A 23050-nucleotide genomic window follows, 5' to 3' on the forward strand; every position below is an offset into this window, starting at 1 on the left:
CACACTATTAGTTTAACATTGCAAAATTCTAAACAATTATTCCTATAAAATAAAACAATGATCTACCATAAAAAATTTATTATAACTGTAAAAACCTTAAGATACATAATGTAATGTAAGCACTACCAATTCTTACTCCAAATCTGGCAGATTTTCATCATCTGAATCACTTTCTAAATCATCAAAGGAGGGTTTTTCAAGCTTATCACCGCCGCCGCCACCCATAGAACGGATCATTGATTCGAAATCAAAGTCTTGGCCGCCGCCGCCACCTCCACCACTACCACCAACACCTTCTTCATTTTCATCATCTTCATCTTTCCATTTATTAAAATCTATCTTAAGATAATGAGGCTTCTTCTTATCCTTTGTCAAAGAAGGCCAGTAAGTTGCATCCTTTTTCTCTTTGCGTAAAATCATTTCTATGCACCGGCCTTTATTCACAAAAGCACTAACCTCTGGAACAACGGCATCGTACAAAGGTATAGTTACTTCGTAATTTTTATTGTCTTGCGCACTTACTCCTTTAAAGTATACGGATTCCTTTTCTATTTTGATATTTGGATCTTTGGATTCAACACTAAATGTGAGAAAAACGTCTTCCTTGCGTTGTGCCCACAAAACGGGAGGAGGAACTGCTACTTCATTGGCCATTATGGAATTGAGTAAGAATAGATTTAAAGCTTTTTGCACTAGATAGATATTAAATAAAATTGACTAAACTAAAAGTCTATAATCATTAATTGCTATTTCATTAAAATTCCATGCACTCTTGACCAACCCGCAAATAATTCAATAGAAGATAAAAAAATCAAAGATGCTTGTAGAAAATTCCATAGAGTAAAGCACAGATTACTATATAGTAGTAAAAAAGTAACGACATGCTTTCGACCACAGATGTTTTAGTACCAGGCTTAGTGTTGCCACCTTAGCCATTTTCGGACTATATGAACTCGTTTTTTCATGATTTTGCCCGAAAAGAGCAATCTAGCCCTTTTCAAGAGATATGACGATTATCAAGTTATGAAACAATTTTCGTCATTCACACATTAGCAGCATTGGTAACCCTACCTAGGGGCTTAGTCAAGATGCCTAAACAGTAGATGTATAAAATTTGTCGACACGAACTGCCATTTTCATATAAATTTAGTTTTCGACTTGTTAAGGCATCTTGACTATTATTTTTTCTACTTCGTTACTGGGGAAAGCCACCAAGTTTCTGTCTAAGTATAACCCGAGTATGGTGTAATTTAGTATGTAGTTTTTATTTGCAGTATTACAATATTCAAAAATAGACTGCCAAAAAGTGTGTAATTAAAGTGGATAAAACTAGTGCTAGGAAATTCGTCAAAAGCTTTATGTTTGTACTGCAAAATATAGAGAGCGAGATAAATGCGAAGTTATTCCGCATCCAAAGACACAAAGAAACAAAAAAATATAAAGACAGTTCAGCTCCTTTCACATCCTCCTAATACATAGTTGTAAGTAAGGAAGATACCGATAGTGCCAGTAAGTATGAAACTTATCTTAGCTTATATATTGCAGAACACTCCTCCATCAACAGTGTTGACCACCTTACGGAGTTGTGCAAACAAACCCTTATCTCGGATATTCGTTTGAGGATGCCTTGAGTAAATCAACACTGAAAAACGCTGAAAAGAAAGCGCTCAAAGAAAGATGCATTTAGTTTACATTAAAATTAATAAGCGCATTGTAACAGCGCCTACAGGATAATTTCAAAAATTTTGTGACAATGACTGCTCTTTCTGTTAAAGAGTCACTTAAACGAAACTAAACTATCACACGCATAGTGCACATTGCAGAAGCATTTTGTCTAATACCAGAAGATATTGATAAAGTTCTCGTACTATATAGAAATATCGGAAAACAAAGATGACACCATCAAATTTTAGTGCGAAGTTCTCCAATACAAGGATGCTGCTGGAAACCACTTTTATCAAGAGTTTGGAAATTTGGCGAAAATAATTTTGTCATTGCCCCATTCGAACGCGGATGTTGAACGAGTTTTCATTTCTATGAAGCTTAAAAAAACTAAAATCCGGGACAAAATGGGGTTAAAAACAATGGCATCTTTACTACATATATATATAGATGGGGTTTAAAATGACTGAGAGAGTGCACAATGTGCCAACTGAAACAATAAAAAAGTGTGGGAGTAATTTGAAATATTTGCCAATCACCCATCAACTTCTTTTTCTTCAGCATTTACGATTTTGGGAGAAGATTCCGATAAAAAATCTGATTTTTAAAATGGGTAAAAATAGACTCAATTTTAATAAAAAAAAAATTATTTTTCTGAAGTTACTGTATTTAATACGTTTCATATAAAAAATAATATTACTTTTTGCATTTATGTTTATGTTTTGCCCTTTCCAGCACCTCCTTTGCTAATGTCTTTTTAGCTTGTCCGACGGCCCCTTTTTAAAAATCGAGGTGGCAACACTGCCCACGCGGCACGCCTTATATAAATACATCATCTGTTCAACAGATTCTGTTGCGCCGCCAAAACACAAGCTATCATCTTCGGGCAGGGGAGAAAGCTCCCGCCGCCGCTTACCCTGCAAGGGGCCGAGGTTCAGTGGCGCCCCCAAGTCACCTACTTGGGCATCACGTTGGACCGAGGCCTCACGATGCGCCCGCACGTCGCCGCAGCCGTAGGCCGCGCGAAGGCGGCCGCCGCCAGACTGCGCCCGGTGCTCCAGTCGAGCCTCCCATTACGACGAAAACTGGCCCTATACAAGGCCTATATAAGACCACATCTCACGTACGCGGCGCCCGCGTGGTATGCTCTCGCGGCCGAGACGCACCGGCGTCGGTTACGCGCCGTGCAGAGCACCACCCTGCGACGTATCGTCGACGCGCCGCGTTACGTGAGAAACGCGACTATTTCGAGAGACCTAAGGCAGCAAGGTCTGGACGACTTTATCGGCGAGCTGGCGAGGCGCATGTTTGAGCGTGCGGACGCCTCCGGCTTCGAGCACCTCCAGCGCCTCGCCCCGCATCATACACAACCTCCAGACCACAGGCGAGCCTTCCCGCGCGAGCTGGTTCTCGCGGAGTCTGAATCTGATGAACCCACATAACATTCATGACACATCAACAACATCCAAGACTAATGGGCTGGACCCCTCCCGTCGGCGCCTCGGAGCGCGCAGAGGATTCGTCCGCTGGTCTGCCTCGCTGGGCTTCCCTCGGGTAACCGAGGGTCTCACCCGGTGTGGTATGACCGCGCCCGCGCGCGCCCGTTGTCGCCACGGGGGGGCGCCACCAGCCCCACTGACATGAAACAAGAGGCGCTGCGTGAGCGAAGACGCTCCGCAGCGCAAACGAAGTTCAGGGCCGCGCCAGGCCCACCCTAACGACCGTCCCGCCGTTGAGCGGGACGCGTACCCCGCAACCCCCCGCAAGCCCATGGGCGTAACGGGGTTCCCGGCGCCACTTAAGGGTGATTGCGCGGAAGAAAGCAGTTAGATTCTGTTGTATGCCAAACTGTTACTGTTGTGATGCAACGGTCGGCCTTATCGCTAACAAACGATCATCCAGGCAACTCTAGTAAGGACAAAGACCAAAAAAAAGAAATACTAAAGGAAACAACAAGTTCATAACCAAATCAACACAAATAAAAATTACAACGATTCTGTCTGCATGTGCATGTGCACTCTCTCATTATCTCATTCTATCTGATTTAGTCCAGATAGCCCAACAATTTAAATGTTTAACTAATCAGAAGAAAAGATAATTTTCCCATTAATTTTAGGACGGTAACTACCTTACTAAATTTTTCACGTGGTTCTAACAAATAAAACGAAATTAATGAATTACTTTTATTAAATCTCTATATTATATATAAAATTCTCGTGTCACAATGTTCGTTCCCATACTGCTCCGAAACGGCGCGACCGATTCTTATTAAATTTTGTATGCATATTCAGTCAGTCTGAGAATCGGATATCTATCTTAAAAACCCCTAAATGTTAAGGGTGGTGGTCCACCTTTCTTTTTTTTGATACAAAAATACATATAACCCCTAATTTTCACCTCTCTAAGGGGTCTATCTACAAAAAATTTTAATATTGTAGATAGTTATTTTTATTGAACTAAAAAACTTTTCCCTAGAAATAATATACCTACCAAAACATACGTTTGCCGGGTCAGCTTGTAATTATATAATAACATTAGCACCATTTCTAAATTAATATTGGTTTGGTTTTTATAAAACATAAAATCCAGTAGTGAAATGCTAAAATAATAATTCAGATAATATCAGTAGGTATAACATCAATATCCCATTGTTGTAATATAAAAAAAAAATTAAGTGATATCCAATTTAGAAATATAATATAACAGGGTAATTTTAATGTAGTAGCTTTTTATGGTATTTCTGGCTTTCTCCATATCTGGAAGTAAAATGCTTTATCAAAACTTAAAAACTTGATTTAAGTTACAAACAATAACCAAATAAAATTTATAGTTTTAGGCATAATTGTACAACAACAAACCTACAAATATATATCTGTTAAAATTCACCTTTAACTGAGAAGCTATTGCATAGCAAAATGGTAACTAAATATTTATGTCATTACGTAGTCTTTGTGTAATGATCCAATTTTTTGCACCATCCCATTTATTATTATGGACAAATCTTCAGGATTTGACAGAAGTGCGGAGTCAGCCATTATGGCAAATCTTAGAACGCCGCCATAACAGAGTGCAGTTATTCCCACACCTAAAACACGTTTTTTTATCAAAAATTGTTTGGTTAATGTTTCATCATAGTTCTATGAAAATAAAGACAAACATCTAGCGTATATTAATTTCGAACTAGTCGGTCCCAAATTCGTCTGCATGAAATTCGGCTTTATGACGCACCCTTGTTAACTTGTTAACTTCTTTGGGTTCTGGCCCAACGTTACGAGGTGTAATGTTATCGAGCATGTTAGACTTAGTAGAATCCAATCAGTAGTTTTAGAGATTAGCGAGATTATTATTCATATTACAGTGGAATCTCTATAACTCGAATGTCAAGGGAAATGCAAAAAAATCGAGTTAACGAGTTTTTGACTTAACAAGATCTTCGAGATACATATGATTTAACTGTAGAAATTTCGACTTACAGAGGCGCGATTTCTATGTATATTTTTGTATTTGTAGAGTCAAATTTGATTAACAATACAAATTAAGTTTTGTTGTATATATTTTTTACATATTAAAACGAATTACATATTTATGAAGTGAACTGTACACAAAAAAAATTTGAATGCATTCATTGCACGTGTAAATGACAAAAACAAAAGATTTGAAGTTCCAAACCCGAACATTAATTTTGGATTTTATTGCTATTATTTCGGGGAATTCTAAACAAGTAATTTTATTTTACTTACCGAGTCTCCGTTTTGAAATTCAAGATACAAATATGTATTATCAATACTTCGTAGGGAAATAACATTTTGTTTGAGTTACAAAGTCTAAATAATTCGAGATACCGCGTATCTCAGTATCTATAGGGTTCAGCGGAAGGGAATGGCAATTTTTTTTCGACTTACTGAGGGTTTCGACTCAACGAGGTTGGAGTTATAAGAGATTCCACTGTAATAACATCTAATAACTAATTAAGTATAGGTATAGTCGTTGTTTAAAGCGAATATACACATAGAAAATGTATCATTATTTTAAACTCAAATAAATAGTAAATAGGCATTTATAAAGTTTTATAAAGCTCACAAACCGGTGGTTCCCTTATTTGGTACAAAGAATACCATGGATTGCATCGCGCAGCCACATATGCTCAAACTTTTTGGACCAGGAATGTTGCTAAAAACCATCGTCGCCTGGTTACTATTGAAAACTGGCTCCAGAATACATTTCGGGAAAATGTTACACAATTTTAAAAGATAATGATTCGTCTGAAATTAAAAAAAATTACCAGCTCTTAAACTATTCGTGTCTATAGCGGCGTAAGCACTTGGTGCTCGCAAGGCGTATAACCACCCGCCAATTGGTCTTGGTTTCGATTTTTAGCACAACAGTTGATAATTATTTCAGATGGTACATTTAGGTTCTGTTTTACAATGTATGGATAAAGTCCCAAATAGCTATGCAACACATAAATTATTTGGAAGATAAATTGTGTTATTTGACATTTATCGGACTCATAACTTATGATGGACTTTATGTGATGAATAGCGCTATCTGAGTCGTGAAACGCAATAATAGTGTTTATCCTACCAATAGTAATAAATAGCTAATTTGGAACTTATGTAGAACTTATCCGTGCATTGTGAAACAGACCCTTAGAGTTACAAGTAAAAGCAAAAGTACTTACAGTCACAGTTCTCACACTTTTCGAAATCAAAAATATTAAACAAAATACAAAAAATGATGCGTGGGGAAGTCGATATTGAGAAAATATAACACAGTTTCTAAGTGTTTGGGGCTGGTAAGGTTTGTTTTAATGTTTTTGTGTTCGTTTGTTCATTGCGTTCATCCTGATCCGAATTGATCATAGACGAATACAACAGAAAGGATTTCATTATCAGTTTGATATCAACTCAAGAAACTATAACATTTTCCAATATTGAAAGCCATTTTACTTACTAAAGGGTCCAGACTCTTGCGCAGCGTATTACAACTTTGGTTGATGATGTTTAAATCACCTGTCAATGGTAGTGGCAGTATGGTAACTGTAAAATTGTTCTTCAATATCCTATCAGATTCACTCAATCTTATGGGAATTATTACTGCTACATCATCCGGCACGTAAAGCATAGTCTGTTGACAAAGTAATAACATTATTACTATTATAAAATACTTCAAAAAACAATTTTTAATTCCCAATTCACTTTCAACTCAACATTAAAAATAAGTGACGTCAATAAGTATATTAAAGACCAGCCAACCTGCGAAAAATAGTCTCGTAATCCAGAGGATAATGCAGTTGCTAATATATCTGTAAAGTTTAAACCACTCTGGGATTCTTTAATTTCCTCTATCATATCCAGTAGGTTATAATTGGTATCAATCCACTTAAAATGTTTCTTGCCCTCAAGTTTCGGCCCATGCAATGAATTAAGGTCAGGTTTTCGTATTACTCCGTCTACTGTGCACATGATTATCTCCTTGAGTTTGCTCAACAAATCTACTAAATCTTTTGCTAAATTCTCTTCGATCAGGTTGCAAACTTCTGGAGGTTTGAATAAATTTATGTCACTTTCATCAGCCAAAATTTTACATAAAAACTCTATCAAAGCGATGCCATCACCAACTGAATGATGTATCCTAAACATTATCGCGTAGTTATTTAAAAATGCTTCTTCTATTATTTGAATATCGGCTACCAGTATTTCAAAGAGACCTTCACCATCGTATGGCAAAGCATCTTCAGATAATTGAGTCATGATGGTTTCTAAATCGCGTTTACTAAGCCCGCTTGTATTGGAAATCTTAAGTATCTTCACATATTGTGAAACATCAACAGTGTCGGGTCTTTGCCAGTAGTAGAACCCAAACTGTTCAAGACGTCTATAAAATATCTTTTCTACTGCTGCATTGCCTACTAAATGATTGAGTCTCTCTCTTATGTTCAAAATTAATGCATCTGGAGAGTCGGCTTCTATAAAACCAAGAACCTCAATGACGTTTTTGTTAGCGTCATCTAAACTCCAAAACACGTCAAAACTTTCAAGAAATGATACAAAATGTTCATCTTTTCCTTTAATAATCATAGAACATAAGTTCTTATAAATCAAACTCAACAAGATAAATATTAAAAGCGCTGGTAGAAGAATAAATAAAACGACTAAAACGGATATTCTTAATATGCCCTTATCATCTATTTTTAATTTAACTTTATTCCAAACTTTATCGTACTGAAATAAAAAATAACAATTAATTAAAGTGAATATAGAGAAGATTGTAAGTTCTCGAGGAAAATGTTCCGATATAACATAATATTAGAACTATCCCCCAGGGGTAGCCTGCTTGCCTTGTATATTACCCGTACTTGATAAACGCATATTACATACATATTTGTTAAGGTATAAGCCATAAGGTCAAAAAATTCAATTTCATATTATAATAACAATAGATAAATGTATTGAAACCTTCTACTGACTTACTTCAAATCCAAGTAAAAACGACATTACAACAGCTAGCACACAGCTTAGGTTATGAATTAAATATCCTATTCGATCAGATACTCGATCAACTAAATCACTTGCAATAGTGTCTGGAAAAACTATTCCCTTCTCCAAGTCGCTTAAATAATTTTCCATCTTTTCTCGCACAAGACACAATACAAACTAGGTGAAGTAACGCAAGAAGTGAAGTCGTCTAAGAGAAACCATAACAATTTCTGAGTCTTCGATGTGATCTAATTAGTAGTGGATATGTCTGTAATGTATTATGAAATAATGCACCTTTTACACTTAGAATCGTTACTTAGTAGCTATTTTGGTTAGAATAATCAGGTAATGAAGGAAGCTACGATATTAGCATAAGACAAAAAATTTATATATATAACAAATCTAAGCAGTATATTCTATTTTTGTAATGATTGGAAATTAAACGGGCGTCTATTATTATTAATCAGGTAATACACGTCTAAATCTAAAGTTAGCATTGTGTGTATGTATGTATATTCAAACAAGCGTATGTTTTTTTGTTTCGTACACAAAAATAATCCACCATCTACACGCACAGTAGTCGCAGTAGAAATCGTAAGATTTTCTATAATACACAGTAAATAAAATACATGTGAAATCAATATAATCTACACTTTTAGTATATTTTAACTTGAAAGGATGTATGTATGTGTATATATCGAGTAAAACCCAGCTTATAACAACATTTTGAAATAATTTATTAGTTTATTATACATGATTATAAATTATAACTATATAGGCAAACAAGAGCGTTAAGCTCTCGTTAAAAAAATTAGTTATCAAACAACAATATTTGAATTGATTCACGCTTCCTTCACCTCCACTTTCTGTCTTTTAATGAAACACAATATATTTATCCAAAGAAATGAGGCAGAGGCTACATAAACCACTCGCAGATTTGGGGGTACAAATGCGAAATTAATTATCTGTCCCGGGATCCAGAACGCTTGATTCGCTATAAATGTCTTCCAATATTTCTGTTTCAATTCTTCTAGCACGTCTTCTTTACCTTCGAGAGTTCCAAGTACTGAAAAAAGACGCACAGTACTTTGGTATGTACAGCTGTACAAATTAGTTAATTTAATATTAATAGGATAAAGGCTAGTTTAAGAGAATTGGCCGGCATAAGAAACCCAAAAACCGATGACATGTGTCAAACACAGAATGATAATACTCGTATATTGAAAATGAATGATCGAAACGGATGCCAAAACCCATATATGGTTGTAGCGCCACAGGATTATTATTATACGACTAACAGTGTAGTCCTGACTCAATGCCAATTTGGGGGTTTCCTCCCAAATTGGGTGCATCAAGATGTCCAGGGTCTTTTAGGGGGTATTTCTTTTTCTTAAACGACTCACGATTCTATACTATTATATTAAGCCTCGAACCAACAAACTAAACTTAATAAAAATTCCACGCGTGGATAAGCACTGGAACTACACTTTAACTGAAATACAGATACCGGCAAACATCTTGAACAGAAGCGATTTTTAGGTATTACTGGGAGGGGTGGCGGCGAGCGGTGGTGCGCGGCGGGAGAGTGACGTGTCGAATGCGTGATTGGTAAATCAGTTGACGTTTATTTGCTCGTATGTGTACGATGCGCAAACTTTCATAGTGATTTTTTTCTTTATAAACAAATCATTCTGTTCAGTTTTTTGAATTATATATCCCTCTGTCACTACGTATCTTAAAATATATTAGGATTATATTTATCTGTTACTTACATATATAAAAACCAGCCAGCAATACTGGAGTCATAAGAAACTGGTCAGACGCTACCTTGGTAAGAACAGCTCTCATTGAAGTCCCTACAAACTTCCGGTCTAAGAATTTGTACCTGTAAATAAAACCATTAACTAGAGGGGACCGTAATAGATCGTTTAATTCCCCATCTGCCATCTAGATCTGAAGGATTTATAATAAAGTGTACTAGTTCAGTATCTATGTCTATTTAAGTGCCTATTAAAATAACCAGCTCTTTTATACAACTTCCATTTATAATGCATGTTTGAAATTACCTCTCAAACTGTACAACAAAAGTTTGGGGATTTCTAATCGATATTTAGAGGTACATATTTGATATTAGGAGGTAGGAGTTGGCATCACTAAATTAACTATTATTATTTTTATTATCTATTCCTGGTTATCCAATTCACATGTTCTTACCTAGTTTGGAAACCAGTATCCCAATACCTTCTAAACTGTATTATTGTTATCTTATTGTTTGTTGTAAATATTATATGGGAGAAATAAATTATTATTATTGCAAAGTAACACAATATAAGAAAGACTACTTTTGTTTTTACTTTTATTAGGATCCGTGATGTTATGACTTACTCATATATATCTACGTAAGTTTCAAAAGGAATTGTTAATAAGTTGTTTACAATCAATGTATTATTTAAATGTGGTATTTCTGTAGAGTGCAAATCAATTACACGGAACGAGATATCTTCCGTAATCAATATTTATTAACTAGAGATGTGCACATCAGCTGTATATGTGATTGATTTAGTTGTCGAATAACCGCGCTTTACTTTACTTTTATAATAATTATAAATTTTCTATCTTTTAGTGCACAGATCACATGACTTATTGGATTTGAAAAGTCTAACAAATCGACAGCGTAATATGGAAATGCAGTGCACTAAGCATTAGGAAATCAGAGAACTTTCGACAGTTGCGTCGGCGTATCCAATGAAACGGAACTTATGTTTACGAATGCAAATATATACAAATAAGTACTATACGACACTTGGACTAGATTTCCTATCCTACTTTCCTAATAGTTTCACCGTTCCGATCACCATTAATTGCAATGTTTGCTAGTCACAAGATATGATATATAGACTGCTCAAAGTCAAATCATTTATTTCAATTAGGCCTATTAAAAAGGCACTTTTGATAGTCAAAATTACAAGTTAAAAATATAAAAAAAATGGCTCTAGTTGCCCCTAAAAGGTAGTTTCATATAGAGAAGAATGGGCAAGATTTTCTATGCTTACCTACTCTTTTAAAATAGTTTTAACAATATTTTGTATGCATTGATTTCATAATTATATGTGATGACCATGCACCTAGACGGAAAATAAATTCTATACTAAAATAAACTAGGCGCATGGTGATATAAAAACCAATGCAGCAGATAACTAAATTATGAGCACAATGTACCGAGCTCACATATTTACAAATATTGCAACTATAGATATTACTATATAATAGACACTAACACATATTACATCCAGAGCCAAGTACTGTGATAGTTCAGTTGGCTTCCTTCGACATATTGTCTATGTGATTATCTTAATAGGAATTAATACGCTATAATATTAAAAAGTTTAGAAGGCTACCTTTTCCATAGATACATTATGCCGTCCATTGCTTAGGTGAGGCTCACTCACTTTTCGCGATTTACATATTTTACAACGAACAAGTGTCGCATTACAGCGGGGAAATGCAGCCAGCATTAAAGTTACACTCGGGGAACAGAAATTTTACATTTATTTTTATATTTATTCTTTTTTATTATTTATTTTTATTTTTTAGATGTAAAAAACGCGCCAGAAATGTCCTCCCTACTAAAGTTTTTTTTTAATAATGTATACGCGGTCTTGTTATATTGACTGACACTTACAACATCTTTTCTTTTTTTTATGACTTACCAGTAATATAATGTTGGCGCGTATAAAGTGCTGCCCACTGCAGCGATTCGACCGGCACTTTTTAAATCCAATTCGGGCTTCTCAGGCTGTAAGAAAGATATCCATTAGTATTGTCTTTTATTGACATAACTTTTAGACTTATGGAAATGGATTTAACGTGACCACGCACGCTGTAAAGCACGAGAAACGTCGGTTAAATTTAAAATTATGTAAAATAATTGTAAATTTATAATACAACATAATTCAAATCCGTTACAAAAGTGTTTTTCTAAGATATCCATTTTAAATGTGGATATTTTTATAACTTCAAGGGCTTTGGGTCAAAATGTATAAAAACGTAATTAATGTATAACCTAGGTATACTTCATCTTCAAACTGATTTTAAAATTTATATCAGCTGCTTCAAAGCTATTTTATATTTCCATTCAGTGACAAAATCTTAACGTAATAATTGTTAATCTAGTCAAACCCGGTATTATGATGGCTCATTTATGTTCTAATTTTATACAGTTTAAAAATACAACCAGACTACCTCACATAATAGATTAGCTCCAGAAACGGGAAGAAAATATGGGACAAACGGTCATGGGTAGCGTGGCCGAGCGGTCTAAGGCGCTGGTTTAAGGCACCAGTCTCTTCGGAGGCGTGGGTTCGAATCCCACCGCTGCCAGATATTTTTTATTTTTTATTTCTTCCACATAATTTATTTTATATGGACGACAGAGATCGCTCACATAGATATAAATAGGGTTTTTGACAGTTGTATAAATGTTATTTTGCTTTATAAATATTGTGTCTTTAAAATTGCGTCACGTAATTTATGTTTCTATAAGACAAATCACTCAATCGATTTGATTAAAATTAGTATATTACTTGATCTTACTGCATAAATCTTATTAAATGTCTGCTGAGACAGTTCTGCAGCGGTATAGAAGCTGGCATAGACAATCGTGTTGGTCAACACCGGTCTTGTTTTGAGCGAATGTCGCCACCAACCAGCCAGCCGTGATATTGCCACTGAAAACGATTTATAAGTTTGAAATGCGTTATTAAAGCTGATGAAAGTTATTATGCTAAAGAGTATTAAAACTTAACCATGTCAGATCCAATATATATTTCTAAATTATATAGATCTCAGTATCTCACACATATCTAAAGTAAATAATTAAATGAAGAAATAGTTGATATATTTTTAAAGACACATTTTAATACGTAATGCATTTCTTATAACACTAATTTCTTAACTCTTTCGACTCTACAGTACAGTTTACAGTAGTTAGTGTAAAATTTCGATAGTCAGTCGGCATTTAGGTATGACTGTTACTCGACTAATCTATCTTTATTAAATCGGATGCTCGCGTTTACGTCTACTAATAGAATTCAAACTTCACTAAATTTTAAAACATTCCACAGTTAAATTATGCCTAAAGCCATATCAATATATATATTGCATAGACTGTATAGAGTACATAGAACATTTGTGACACGCAATATTACAGAGAATTGAAACATTTCTAACAGATCTATACGGCTATGATTATAGCATGACAATAATAAATATATAGAAAATGCTTCACAATTATTTATTATGATGATTTTTCTTTTGTGTATGAAATATAAGCTTACTTTTTTAAACAATTATCACTTGCACTTTTCACTACGCAGCAGTGTGTTTCTCAACCGTACTACAGCACCCACAACATACAATTGACTTTAATAGAATAATTTAAAAGCCCGTGTCATGATCTATGGTAATAAGAGCCGGCTACGATAATCGAATTAAATATATTGATAAAAATTAGATAAAAATCTATAAGATTTGGAAAATGTTACGTTGCATGTTTTAGCAGAAATAAAATTATACGCGAGTTAAAAATAACACTTGCCTCTAAGGAATGCCATTCAACATTCGACCTTGTGACAATGTTTAAAATCTCAGTTGTAAATATGTAATACAGATTACTATTGGTTATTATTTACACCATGAAAAATAAGTCTAATTATGTAAATGTACAGTTTTTTTTTTTAATTTCTATAAAGACACTAATTAAACAGTTATCTTCTCATCTCGAGAATATGCTAGAAAAATACAATCTTACATTTTTATACGAGTATTTTCAAATCAATATTTTATTAAATGTCTAGATAAAATATTGAATTATAGTCTGTGTTACAACTATAACTAAATAAATTACTTTGATACCATAATTGCATATTCTAATTACCAACACTTTTTTTTTGGTAATCACATTTAGAAATGACGTGGTTGTATCTAACTGTATAGTCATAGATTAAGAGGTAGTAATTAAAACACATTTAAATATTGATTATTATTAAACCAATTACCTAATTAGAGGCCAATCCCAACGATGATATTTTAGGAGAAATATAATTTTCACACTAAACGCAGAAAGTACTATGCTTTGCACATTTATATTTTGGTAATTATTGGTATATAAAATAAAATAAATTTTGCCAAATAAAGAATTTATTTTAAACCGAACGACCTCCATGAGGATTTTGACCAAGGTCTACAAGTGTGACATATATTGATACAGACTAACTACAACTAACTTATGTAGACCTTACGTAAAATACGCTAACCTTAAGTTATTTCAAAAATTTCCTTTAATTACAAAAACAGTACTTTAAAAATTTACTTGAATAAATTATTTAATTATCAATATAGTAACAAAGTATTGTTTAAACCCTTGACAATATCAGTATATGTATATAATCCATTTAAAGCGTTTCCATAACTTTAAGTTTCATAAATTTTGGAAATGGTGTAAATTGGCCCTTGGAAAAGCCGAAAAGTTAAGTAAAGTAAAAAATCATTTAATCATATAGGTAACATAATGTACACTTATGACTCGTCAGTAAAGAAATACATATTAATGCTTCTAATTTTACATTTACTGCCAGTTCTCAAATCAAGGACGTAGAACGGCAGAGAAGAACTGGCAATAAACTCTCCGCCATTCTTTTTATTGGCAATTTTTTTTACTAGGTTTGTAAGGAGTTGCAACCATTACATCATGTTTCACATGACATATCAAGTATATAATAATAATAATATAAATTTAAAAAAAAAACAAAGAATTGTCCCCTAGTCCCCACGAAGACATTCTCGCTACACTCTCATAACTTTATTTTTAAGTAAATTTGCAGAATCGCTGGCTGACTTTAGGTTGTATACATATACCTATTTTGTTATAGGATATCCTTAACTAGTAATTTTAGTAAAATATGAATAATTATAGAAAATTTGCCTTTCTGAAGTTCCTTGGAATTTCCAATGCTTCCCAAAATATTATCTTATTTCGGGAGGTAAAAATGAATGTATTCTTCTAAACAGCTTTTTAAAACAATAATTTTCCTCCTTTAATTTTGTGCTCCTAACTCCTTTTAAGAACCAAATACATTTAGTTTTGGTTTTAGTGTCATTTAGTTAATTTGATTTACTTTAATTAGTTAAAATAATGTTTTGGAAACCTTTGTAGTAGACTTCACAAAATTTCGACAGTTGTTAGTAATCTGGCCACGATTGTCATTTGTTGAAAATTCGAAATACGCGGTAGAGGTGAGGGAGGGGAGTGGCGCTGTCCGTACCAGGTAACAGGAGGTACGGCGCACGCGCAACATAGTGGAACGGTGCTTAGTGCTTATGAACAAAACATAACTCCGTAAACCACGTCGCCATCGTTTTTAAACATATTTTACAATACTTTTCAAGAAGTTGTACGTCCCTTACATGTAAATCTCGACTTTCAGAAAAAGTAGAGCCTTTTAAAACACAAATTAACTATTTGATTTCGTCTGTCAACTACTTTTATCAATATTTTATGTATAACAACAAATTTTAATTATAAAATAATACAGTTTACCTACCTACATATTTAATTTTTAATCCGTATTTAAAATAATATTACACTATTTATGACTTGACTATTTAGTTCTTGTTAAAACAATACACTGCGTTTTAAGCGTGTCTGTGAAGTTAGCAGAGCACTTACCAGCAGAGCACAAAAAAATTAGAGTTCTGGCAGCACACTCAATAGTTCTATAGTTCCTGATAGTTTTTAGAAAGAGTTCTGGACTTTTTAGTCCAGAAAATAATTTTTTTTAAAATCTTAAAATGCTCTGCCAGCTTCCCGATCACAGCAGAGCATTTCTTACCGATTTCGATAAATAAGGTCTCATTAAAACAATCATTTCAATTGTAACAGTTCCCTATCATTTAAATCCAAAAATAAAAAGGTTTAATTATCAAAAAAAAATAAAGAAGAGTGAGAGAAAACGAAATAATGAGCATTTTTGAAAGATTTTACTAAATGAAAAAAAAACCATATTGTACAGACATGGGAACTCCGAGGTTTCTATTAGATCTTTTAGATGTCTAGGCATCACAATTAAATCCTAGGCCAGAACTCTTCGCTTTCTCTCAGCAGAGCATACCTCTATGATGAAAATTGGCAATTTTTTCACTTATTTTAGAAAAATTAAAAAAAAAATAACCTTTTGGGTCTAGACATGAGAACTCCGCGGTTTCTATTAAAGCTTTTAGATGTCTAGGTATCACAATTAAATCCAAGGCCAGAACTCTTCGCTTTCTCTCAGCAGAGCATACCTCTATGATGAAAATTGGCAATTTTTTCACTTATTTTAGAAAAATTAAAAAAAATTTAACTTTTGTGTCTAGACATGGGAACTCCGCGGTTTCTATTAGATAGTTTAGATGTCTAGGCATCATAATTAAATCCTAGGCCAGAACTCTTCGCTTTCTCTCAGCAGAGCATACCTCTATAATGAAAAATGGCAATTTTTTCACTTATTTTAGAAAAATTAAAAAAAAAATAACCTTTTGGGTCTAGACATGAGAACTCCGCGGTTTCTATTAGATCTTTTAGATGTCTAGGCATCACAATTAAATCCTAGGCCAGAACTCTTCGCTTTCTCTCAGCAGAGCATACCTCTATGATGAAAATTGGCAATTTTTTCACTTATTTTAGAAAAATTAAAAAAAAAATAACCTTTTGGGTCTAGACATGAGAACTCCGCGGTTTCTATTAAATCTTTTAGATGTCTAGGTATCACAATTAAATCCAAGGCCAGAACTCTTCGCTTTCTCTCAGCAGAGCATACCTCTATGATGAAAATTGGCAATTTTTTCACTTATTTTAGAAAAATTAAAAAAAAATTAACTTTTGTGTCTAGACATGGGAACTCCGCGGTTTCTATTAGATAGTTTAGATGTCTAGGCATCATAATTAAATCCTAGGCCAGAACTCTTCGCTTTCTCTCAGCAGAGCATACCTCTATAATGAAAAATGGCAATTTTTTCACTTATTTTAGAAAAATTAAAAAAAAAATAACCTTTTGGGTCTAGACATGAGAACTCCGCGGTTTCTATTAGATCTTTTAGATGTCTAGGCATCACAATTAAATCCTAGGCCAGAACTCTTCGCTTTCTCTCAGCAGAGCATACCTCTATGATGAAAATTGGCAATTTTTTCACTTATTTTAGGAAAATTAAAAAAAAAATAACCTTTTGGGTCTAGACATAAGAACTCCGCGGTTTCTATTAAATCTTTTAGATGTCTAGGCATCACAATTAAATCCAAGGCCAGAACTCTTCGTTTTCTCTCAGCAGAGCATACCTCTATGATGAAAATTGGCAATTTTTTCACTTATTTTAGAAAAATTTAAAAAAAATTAACTTTTGTGTCTAGACATGGGAACTCCGCGGTTTCTATTAGATCTTTTAGATGTCTAGGCATCACAATTAAATCCTAGGCCAGAACTCTTCGCTTTCTCTCAGCAGAGCATACCTCTATGATGGAAATTGGCAATTTTTTCACTTATTTTAGAAAAATTAAAAAAAAAATAACCTTTTGGGTCTAGACATGAGAACTCCGCGGTTTCTATTAGATCTTTTAGATGTCTAGGCATCACAATTAAATCCTAGGCCAGAACTCTTCGCTTTCTCTCAGCAGAGCATACCTCTATGATGGAAATTGGCAATTTTTTCACTTATTTTAGAAAAATTTAAAAAAAATAACCTTTTGGGTCTAGACATGAGAACTCCGCGGTTTCTATTAAATCTTTTAGATGTCTAGGCATCACAATTAAATCCAAGGCCAGAACACTTTGCTTTCTCTCAGCAGAGCATACCTCTATGATGAAAATTGGCGATTTTTTCACTTATTTTAGAAAAAAAAACAACCTTTTGGGTCTAGACATGAGAACTCCGCGGTTTCTATTACATCTTTTAGATGTCTAGGCATCACAATTAAATCCAAGGCCAGAACTCTTCGCTTTCTCTCAGCAGAGCATACCTCTATGATGAAAATTGGCAATTTTTTCACTTATTTTAGAAAAATTAAAAAAAAAATTAACTTTTGTGTCTAGACATGGGAACTCCGCGGTTTCTATTAGATCGTTTAGATGTCTAGGCATCATAATTAAATCCTAGACCAGAACTCTTCGCTTTCTCTCAGCAGAGCATACCTCTATGATGAAAATTGGCAATTTTTTCACTTATTTTAGGAAAATTAAAAAAAAATTAACTTTTGTGTCTAGACATGGGAACTCCGCGGTTTCTATTAGATCTTTTAGATGTCTAGGCATCACAATTAAATCCAAGGCCAGAACTCTTCGCTTTCTCTCAGCAGAGCATACCTCTATGATGAAAATTGGCAATTTTTTCACTTATTTTAGAAAAATTAAAAAAAAAATTAACTTTTGTGTCTAGACATGGGAACTCCGCGGTTTCTATTAGATCGTTTAGATGTCTAGGCATCATAATTAAATCCTAGACCAGAACTCTTCGCTTTCTCTCAGCAGAGCATACCTCTATGATGAAAATTGGCAATTTTTTCACTTATTTTAGGAAAATTAAAAAAAAATTAACTTTTGTGTCTAGACATGGGAACTCCGCGGTTTCTATTAGATCTTTTAGATGTCTAGGCATCACAATTAAATCCAAGGCCAGAACTCTTCGCTTTCTCTCAGCAGAGCATACCTCTATGATGAAAATTGGCAATTTTTTCACTTATTTTAGAAAAATTAAAAAAAAAATTAACTTTTGTGTCTAGACATGGGAACTCCGCGGTTTCTATTAGATAGTTTAGATGTCTAGGCATCATAATTAAATCCTAGGCCAGAACTCTTCGCTTTCTCTCAGCAGAGCATAGCTCTATGATGAAAATTGGCAATTTTTTCACTTATTTTAGAAAAATTAAAAAAAAATTAACTTTTGTGTCTAGACATGGGAACTCCGCGGTTTCTATTAGATAGTTTAGATGTCTAGGCATCATAATTAAATCCTAGGCCAGAACTCTTCGCTTTATCTCAGCAGAGCATACCTCTATCATGAAAATTGGCAATATAGCACTTATTTGTTACATTTATTTTTCTTGCTTTGTTTCTATATTTTGTAGTAACGTAAGGTTTTTTTTAATACTTTTTGTGATTTGTTGGTTATGTAGCTTTATAGTGGTGAAAGAATTTTTAAAATCGATTGTATAGTTTTTGAGTTATGACATTTCAAACCAAAAATCAAATCTTTATAATATGTACTGGCGCAGTTGAAACGAAATATTTTGTTAAAACGCGGTATCGTTGTAATTGGAGCTCGCCATATAAAGAAACGCAGCTATTGTTAAATACCTACAATTCGTATTGTCTAAGCGTTGCTCGTTTTGAACTTCATGTTCCAAATACTTCTATCGTTTGCGGTTGGTCACTTGGTCTTGCATATTTTGAGTTGTCTTGTCTTTTGTAGTCGTTTATTTTGTAATTAGTACTTGTAGTCGTTTTCATATATTAAATTATTTAATGTTAAATAACACTGTATTGGTAATTGTCGTATTTGATTTTTATAATAATTTATGTTACACATTGGAATTGTCTTAGATTTTTCGTGATTTTTTATGCTCTTCAACTCAACAACAATAATTAGTTTGTTTTTTTTTATATTCTTAAACATTTAATATCATTAATATTTTAATAGGAAATGTTTGGTTATTTTTAATTTTAGATAATTTAGGTGAATAAGTTTAATAGGTTTTGTCGTATTATTGTTATGGTAATCTTTCGGTATTCTTAATTAACCACATTTATTAAGTTTTACGTTGTATATGTGATCATCAATGGGTTTTTGATTTTAGACTCCATATTTTAAAAATATCAACGTTTCTCGTTTATATATTTAATATATAATTTGAAGAAGGAAACAACCTTTGACTTTATTGAATCAAATCATTTAGTTTTATTTTGTGATAGAATTACTTAAAAATGTCGAATGTTTATAATAAATTAGCCCTTAAAGAAGTCTTATCGGACGAAAAATTTAGAACTATTAACGATGAAGGTCGTACGTATCCTCCGTCACATAAAGTTTACACCACTATATCAGATTTAATGAAGAATTGTGGATCAGTTATTTCACCAAAACATATTTATACAATTATAAATAACAATCGCAATGGCTTTAAGGACATGATTATCAAAAAATTTGCAATCAATGTGCGTGAAAAAAGTGCATCACCAGAAAGTGACGTTGATTACGGTAAAGAAACAATAAATTTGATTGACAATGTTATTGATAATAGCTTTTCTTCACGAAAGTTTAATTTAGTGATTTCTCAACAAAAGTGGGAAACGATCAAACCCAGGGAAAAGTTATATGGGAAGCGCACATATTGGAAGTTACAAAAAGGGTGGGCAGATGTTATAGCCGAAGCATTATGTGTACAACAAAATATAAATTGTGTTTTTGTTTTTAAAAATCATAACATTTATCTATCTTCAGCAGCAAATTTTTATTTGAAAATAGATGGATTTTGTAATGAATGTGCATCCAAAATTCAATGCACATTATTAAAAGAGCCAAACCAAAATGATGTAGTTCTTAATAGTTACATCAAGGACATCGATGTAAGATCTCATTCAGGAAATAAAAGGAGGCAGTTAAGAGGAAACCGTCGCCTTGAAGTTGCTAATTATCTAATCGACGCTGGTAAAGACGCCGCTACATGGCGACGAAATGAAGCTAGCCGTATCAAAAAATTTGCCGCCAATGATCCACCAATACTGCCTACCACAGTGGTGGTACGTAAAGCAAAAGAACAAAGACTTTTAGAAAAGTATGGCTTAGAATTTGGTGACCCAGCATTGAACCTATTGAAATCCGCGGAATATGGTAAGCTTGTAGGATCAATACGATCTATAGGTTTACATAAGTTTAATTGCATTTATTGGTTACCACAGCAATTACAAATGTATAATTCAAGATGTCGCAAGGATAGCAATGCTACTTTGGCAATAGATGCTACTGGTAGTATTGCAAAACGTTCGAATGCTGGGGCACCGCACATTTTTTTATACCAATGTGTATTAATCACGGAGGACGGAAGTATCCCATGTTTTCAAATGGTATCCGCAGATCAACGATCTCTTATTATTTCGTCATTTTTGAGTCACATACTGGCGGCAAATGCACCAATTCCACCCGTAGTGGTCACAGATTTTGGATGGTCGTTATTAATTGCCGTTGCCCAAATATTTGGCCAATGTGCAAATTTCAATGATTATTTAGAAAAATGCTACAATGCCATTACTTATAAAAACCAATCTCTACCATCTACATATATGCGACTAGACATATGTCATCTTTTATCTTCAATAACTCGGTGGCCTAGCATGAAAGGCAAAGAAAAAACTCTTATTCGACGATTTTACAAAAGGTGTATTGGTAAAGCCTCACAAATAGTTAATTTTGACGAGCTTACAAATTTTATAGAGTCAATTTTAATAGTTGCACTGAGTAAGTATATAGGTGAAGATGATAATAATAAATGTTTACCGTCATCCAATAGATTAAAATTTCTTAATGAACATATAAAAGGTTTTGCTTTCCAACTCGAAAAGAGTGATGACGATAGTGAACTAGAAGACATAATAGAAGACTCCGATAATTTCTGTGTTGATACAGAAACGGAAATTCATGGGGTTGGTTGGATCACGTGGCGAGATAATATTTATGTTAAAGCATTAGATATCAGCAATTTGTGTTTAACTGGTGATACAATTAATGCGTGCTACAGTCCAGACTTCGCAAGAAATCTAATAAGATATCTATTACCATATGTACCTCTTTGGACAGCTATAATGGTACCAATATTTAAAAAGGGTTATATAAAAGCTACGTCAGCAGCTGTAGAGTCTGAATTTGCAGACCTTAAATGTCGAGAATTTCGAGGAGAACTTCCTATGCGAATAGATAGGTTTGTATTAGAGCATATAGAACGATTGCATTGTAAAATAACCGAGCGTTCCAATGCCGGTGACTGTTTACCGGAAATACCGATTCTGCATTCAGAAAACGATAGCGATTTAACTGAAATGCCGACAAAATTAACTTCAACCAATTTTGTTAATGATGATAATATGCCAGGTCAAAACATTTGGACTATACAAGAAGAGTGGGGGGGCTTACATACCAACAAAAGAAAGTCTCCTGAAGTGAAATCATCTTCATCTAAAGCAAAGCGATCCCAAGTAACGTGCTTGGATGATTGCCCCGAATGGGATCTGATTAAGTATTCAACGCGGCAGCGGTTACCGATTCTTTTAAACGGCAATATTGCCGGCCCATTGCATTTAAAAAATAGAATTATACTAAATTTAACATCCACATGTGCATTTGACTCAATTTTTCAGGCAATATTAAGTAGTTTAGCTGCAAACAAAACGTATTATGATATGACTTCAAACTCACACTGTAAAATAATTTTCATGGCACACAGCGTTCACGAAAAAAGAAAAATTTTAAAAGAACATTACGTACAACGTGCCGAAATTTTACAATCGATACCAATATTTAAAACACATAAAAACAAATTTGAAAGAAATATACAAAACTTAGACACTAATTCAAATGTCGCCCACTTAAGTCAGTATATTCTTGAAGATGAGCCAAGCTATGTTTGCAGCTTAAGGTGCATGTGTGGTTACAGTAATAATATAAAATATACATTTTTACCAATTAATATAGTTTTATTAATTTCTCATGGTCTCCAGTTTATTGAAAAAGCAGCTAAAATTGTCTATCACCGACTAGAAGCTGTTATAAGTGCAAAATAAAAACTAACTGCACATTAGAGTACGGACCTCATTTACTGATCGATACAAGTG

General features: G+C 33.8%; 3 protein-coding genes and 1 non-coding gene across 4 annotated transcripts; 1 reads left to right on the top strand and 3 right to left on the bottom strand.

The window, feature by feature from the left end:
* Positions 1–63: 63 nt before the first annotated feature.
* LOC125049659 (co-chaperone protein daf-41) lies at positions 64–843 on the bottom strand. The gene has a single exon (XM_047649056.1). It carries the CDS (start codon positions 652–654, stop codon positions 133–135), a length of 522 nt encoding a protein of 173 aa, XP_047505012.1. The 5' UTR covers positions 655–843; the 3' UTR covers positions 64–132.
* Positions 844–4224: 3381 nt separating this feature from the next.
* On the bottom strand, positions 4225–8782 carry LOC125049810. The gene is made up of 6 exons (XM_047649270.1): positions 8136–8782; positions 6918–7886; positions 6616–6789; positions 5747–5924; positions 4549–4747; positions 4225–4418 (listed from the first exon to the last, which is right to left on the bottom strand). The coding sequence occupies exons 1-5, from the start codon at positions 8289–8291 to the stop codon at positions 4593–4595; spliced, it is 1632 nt and encodes a 543-aa protein (XP_047505226.1). The 5' UTR covers positions 8292–8782; the 3' UTR covers positions 4225–4418; positions 4549–4592.
* A 100-nt stretch (positions 8783–8882) lies between these two features.
* On the bottom strand, positions 8883–13629 carry LOC125049811 (mpv17-like protein). Its single transcript, XM_047649271.1, has 5 exons — positions 13478–13629; positions 12735–12868; positions 11852–11937; positions 9914–10026; positions 8883–9207 (listed from the first exon to the last, which is right to left on the bottom strand). Coding segments are annotated over exons 1-5 (558 nt in total). The 5' UTR covers positions 13479–13629; the 3' UTR covers positions 8883–8983.
* Trnal-aag lies at positions 12440–12521 on the top strand. The gene has a single exon. It is a non-coding gene; the product is annotated as a tRNA-Leu (tRNA).
* Positions 13630–23050: the final 9421 nt, after the last annotated feature.

This window comes from Pieris napi, chromosome 5, assembly GCF_905475465.1.
Source record: "Pieris napi chromosome 5, ilPieNapi1.2, whole genome shotgun sequence".
Classification (NCBI taxonomy): Eukaryota; Metazoa; Arthropoda; class Insecta; order Lepidoptera; family Pieridae; genus Pieris; species Pieris napi.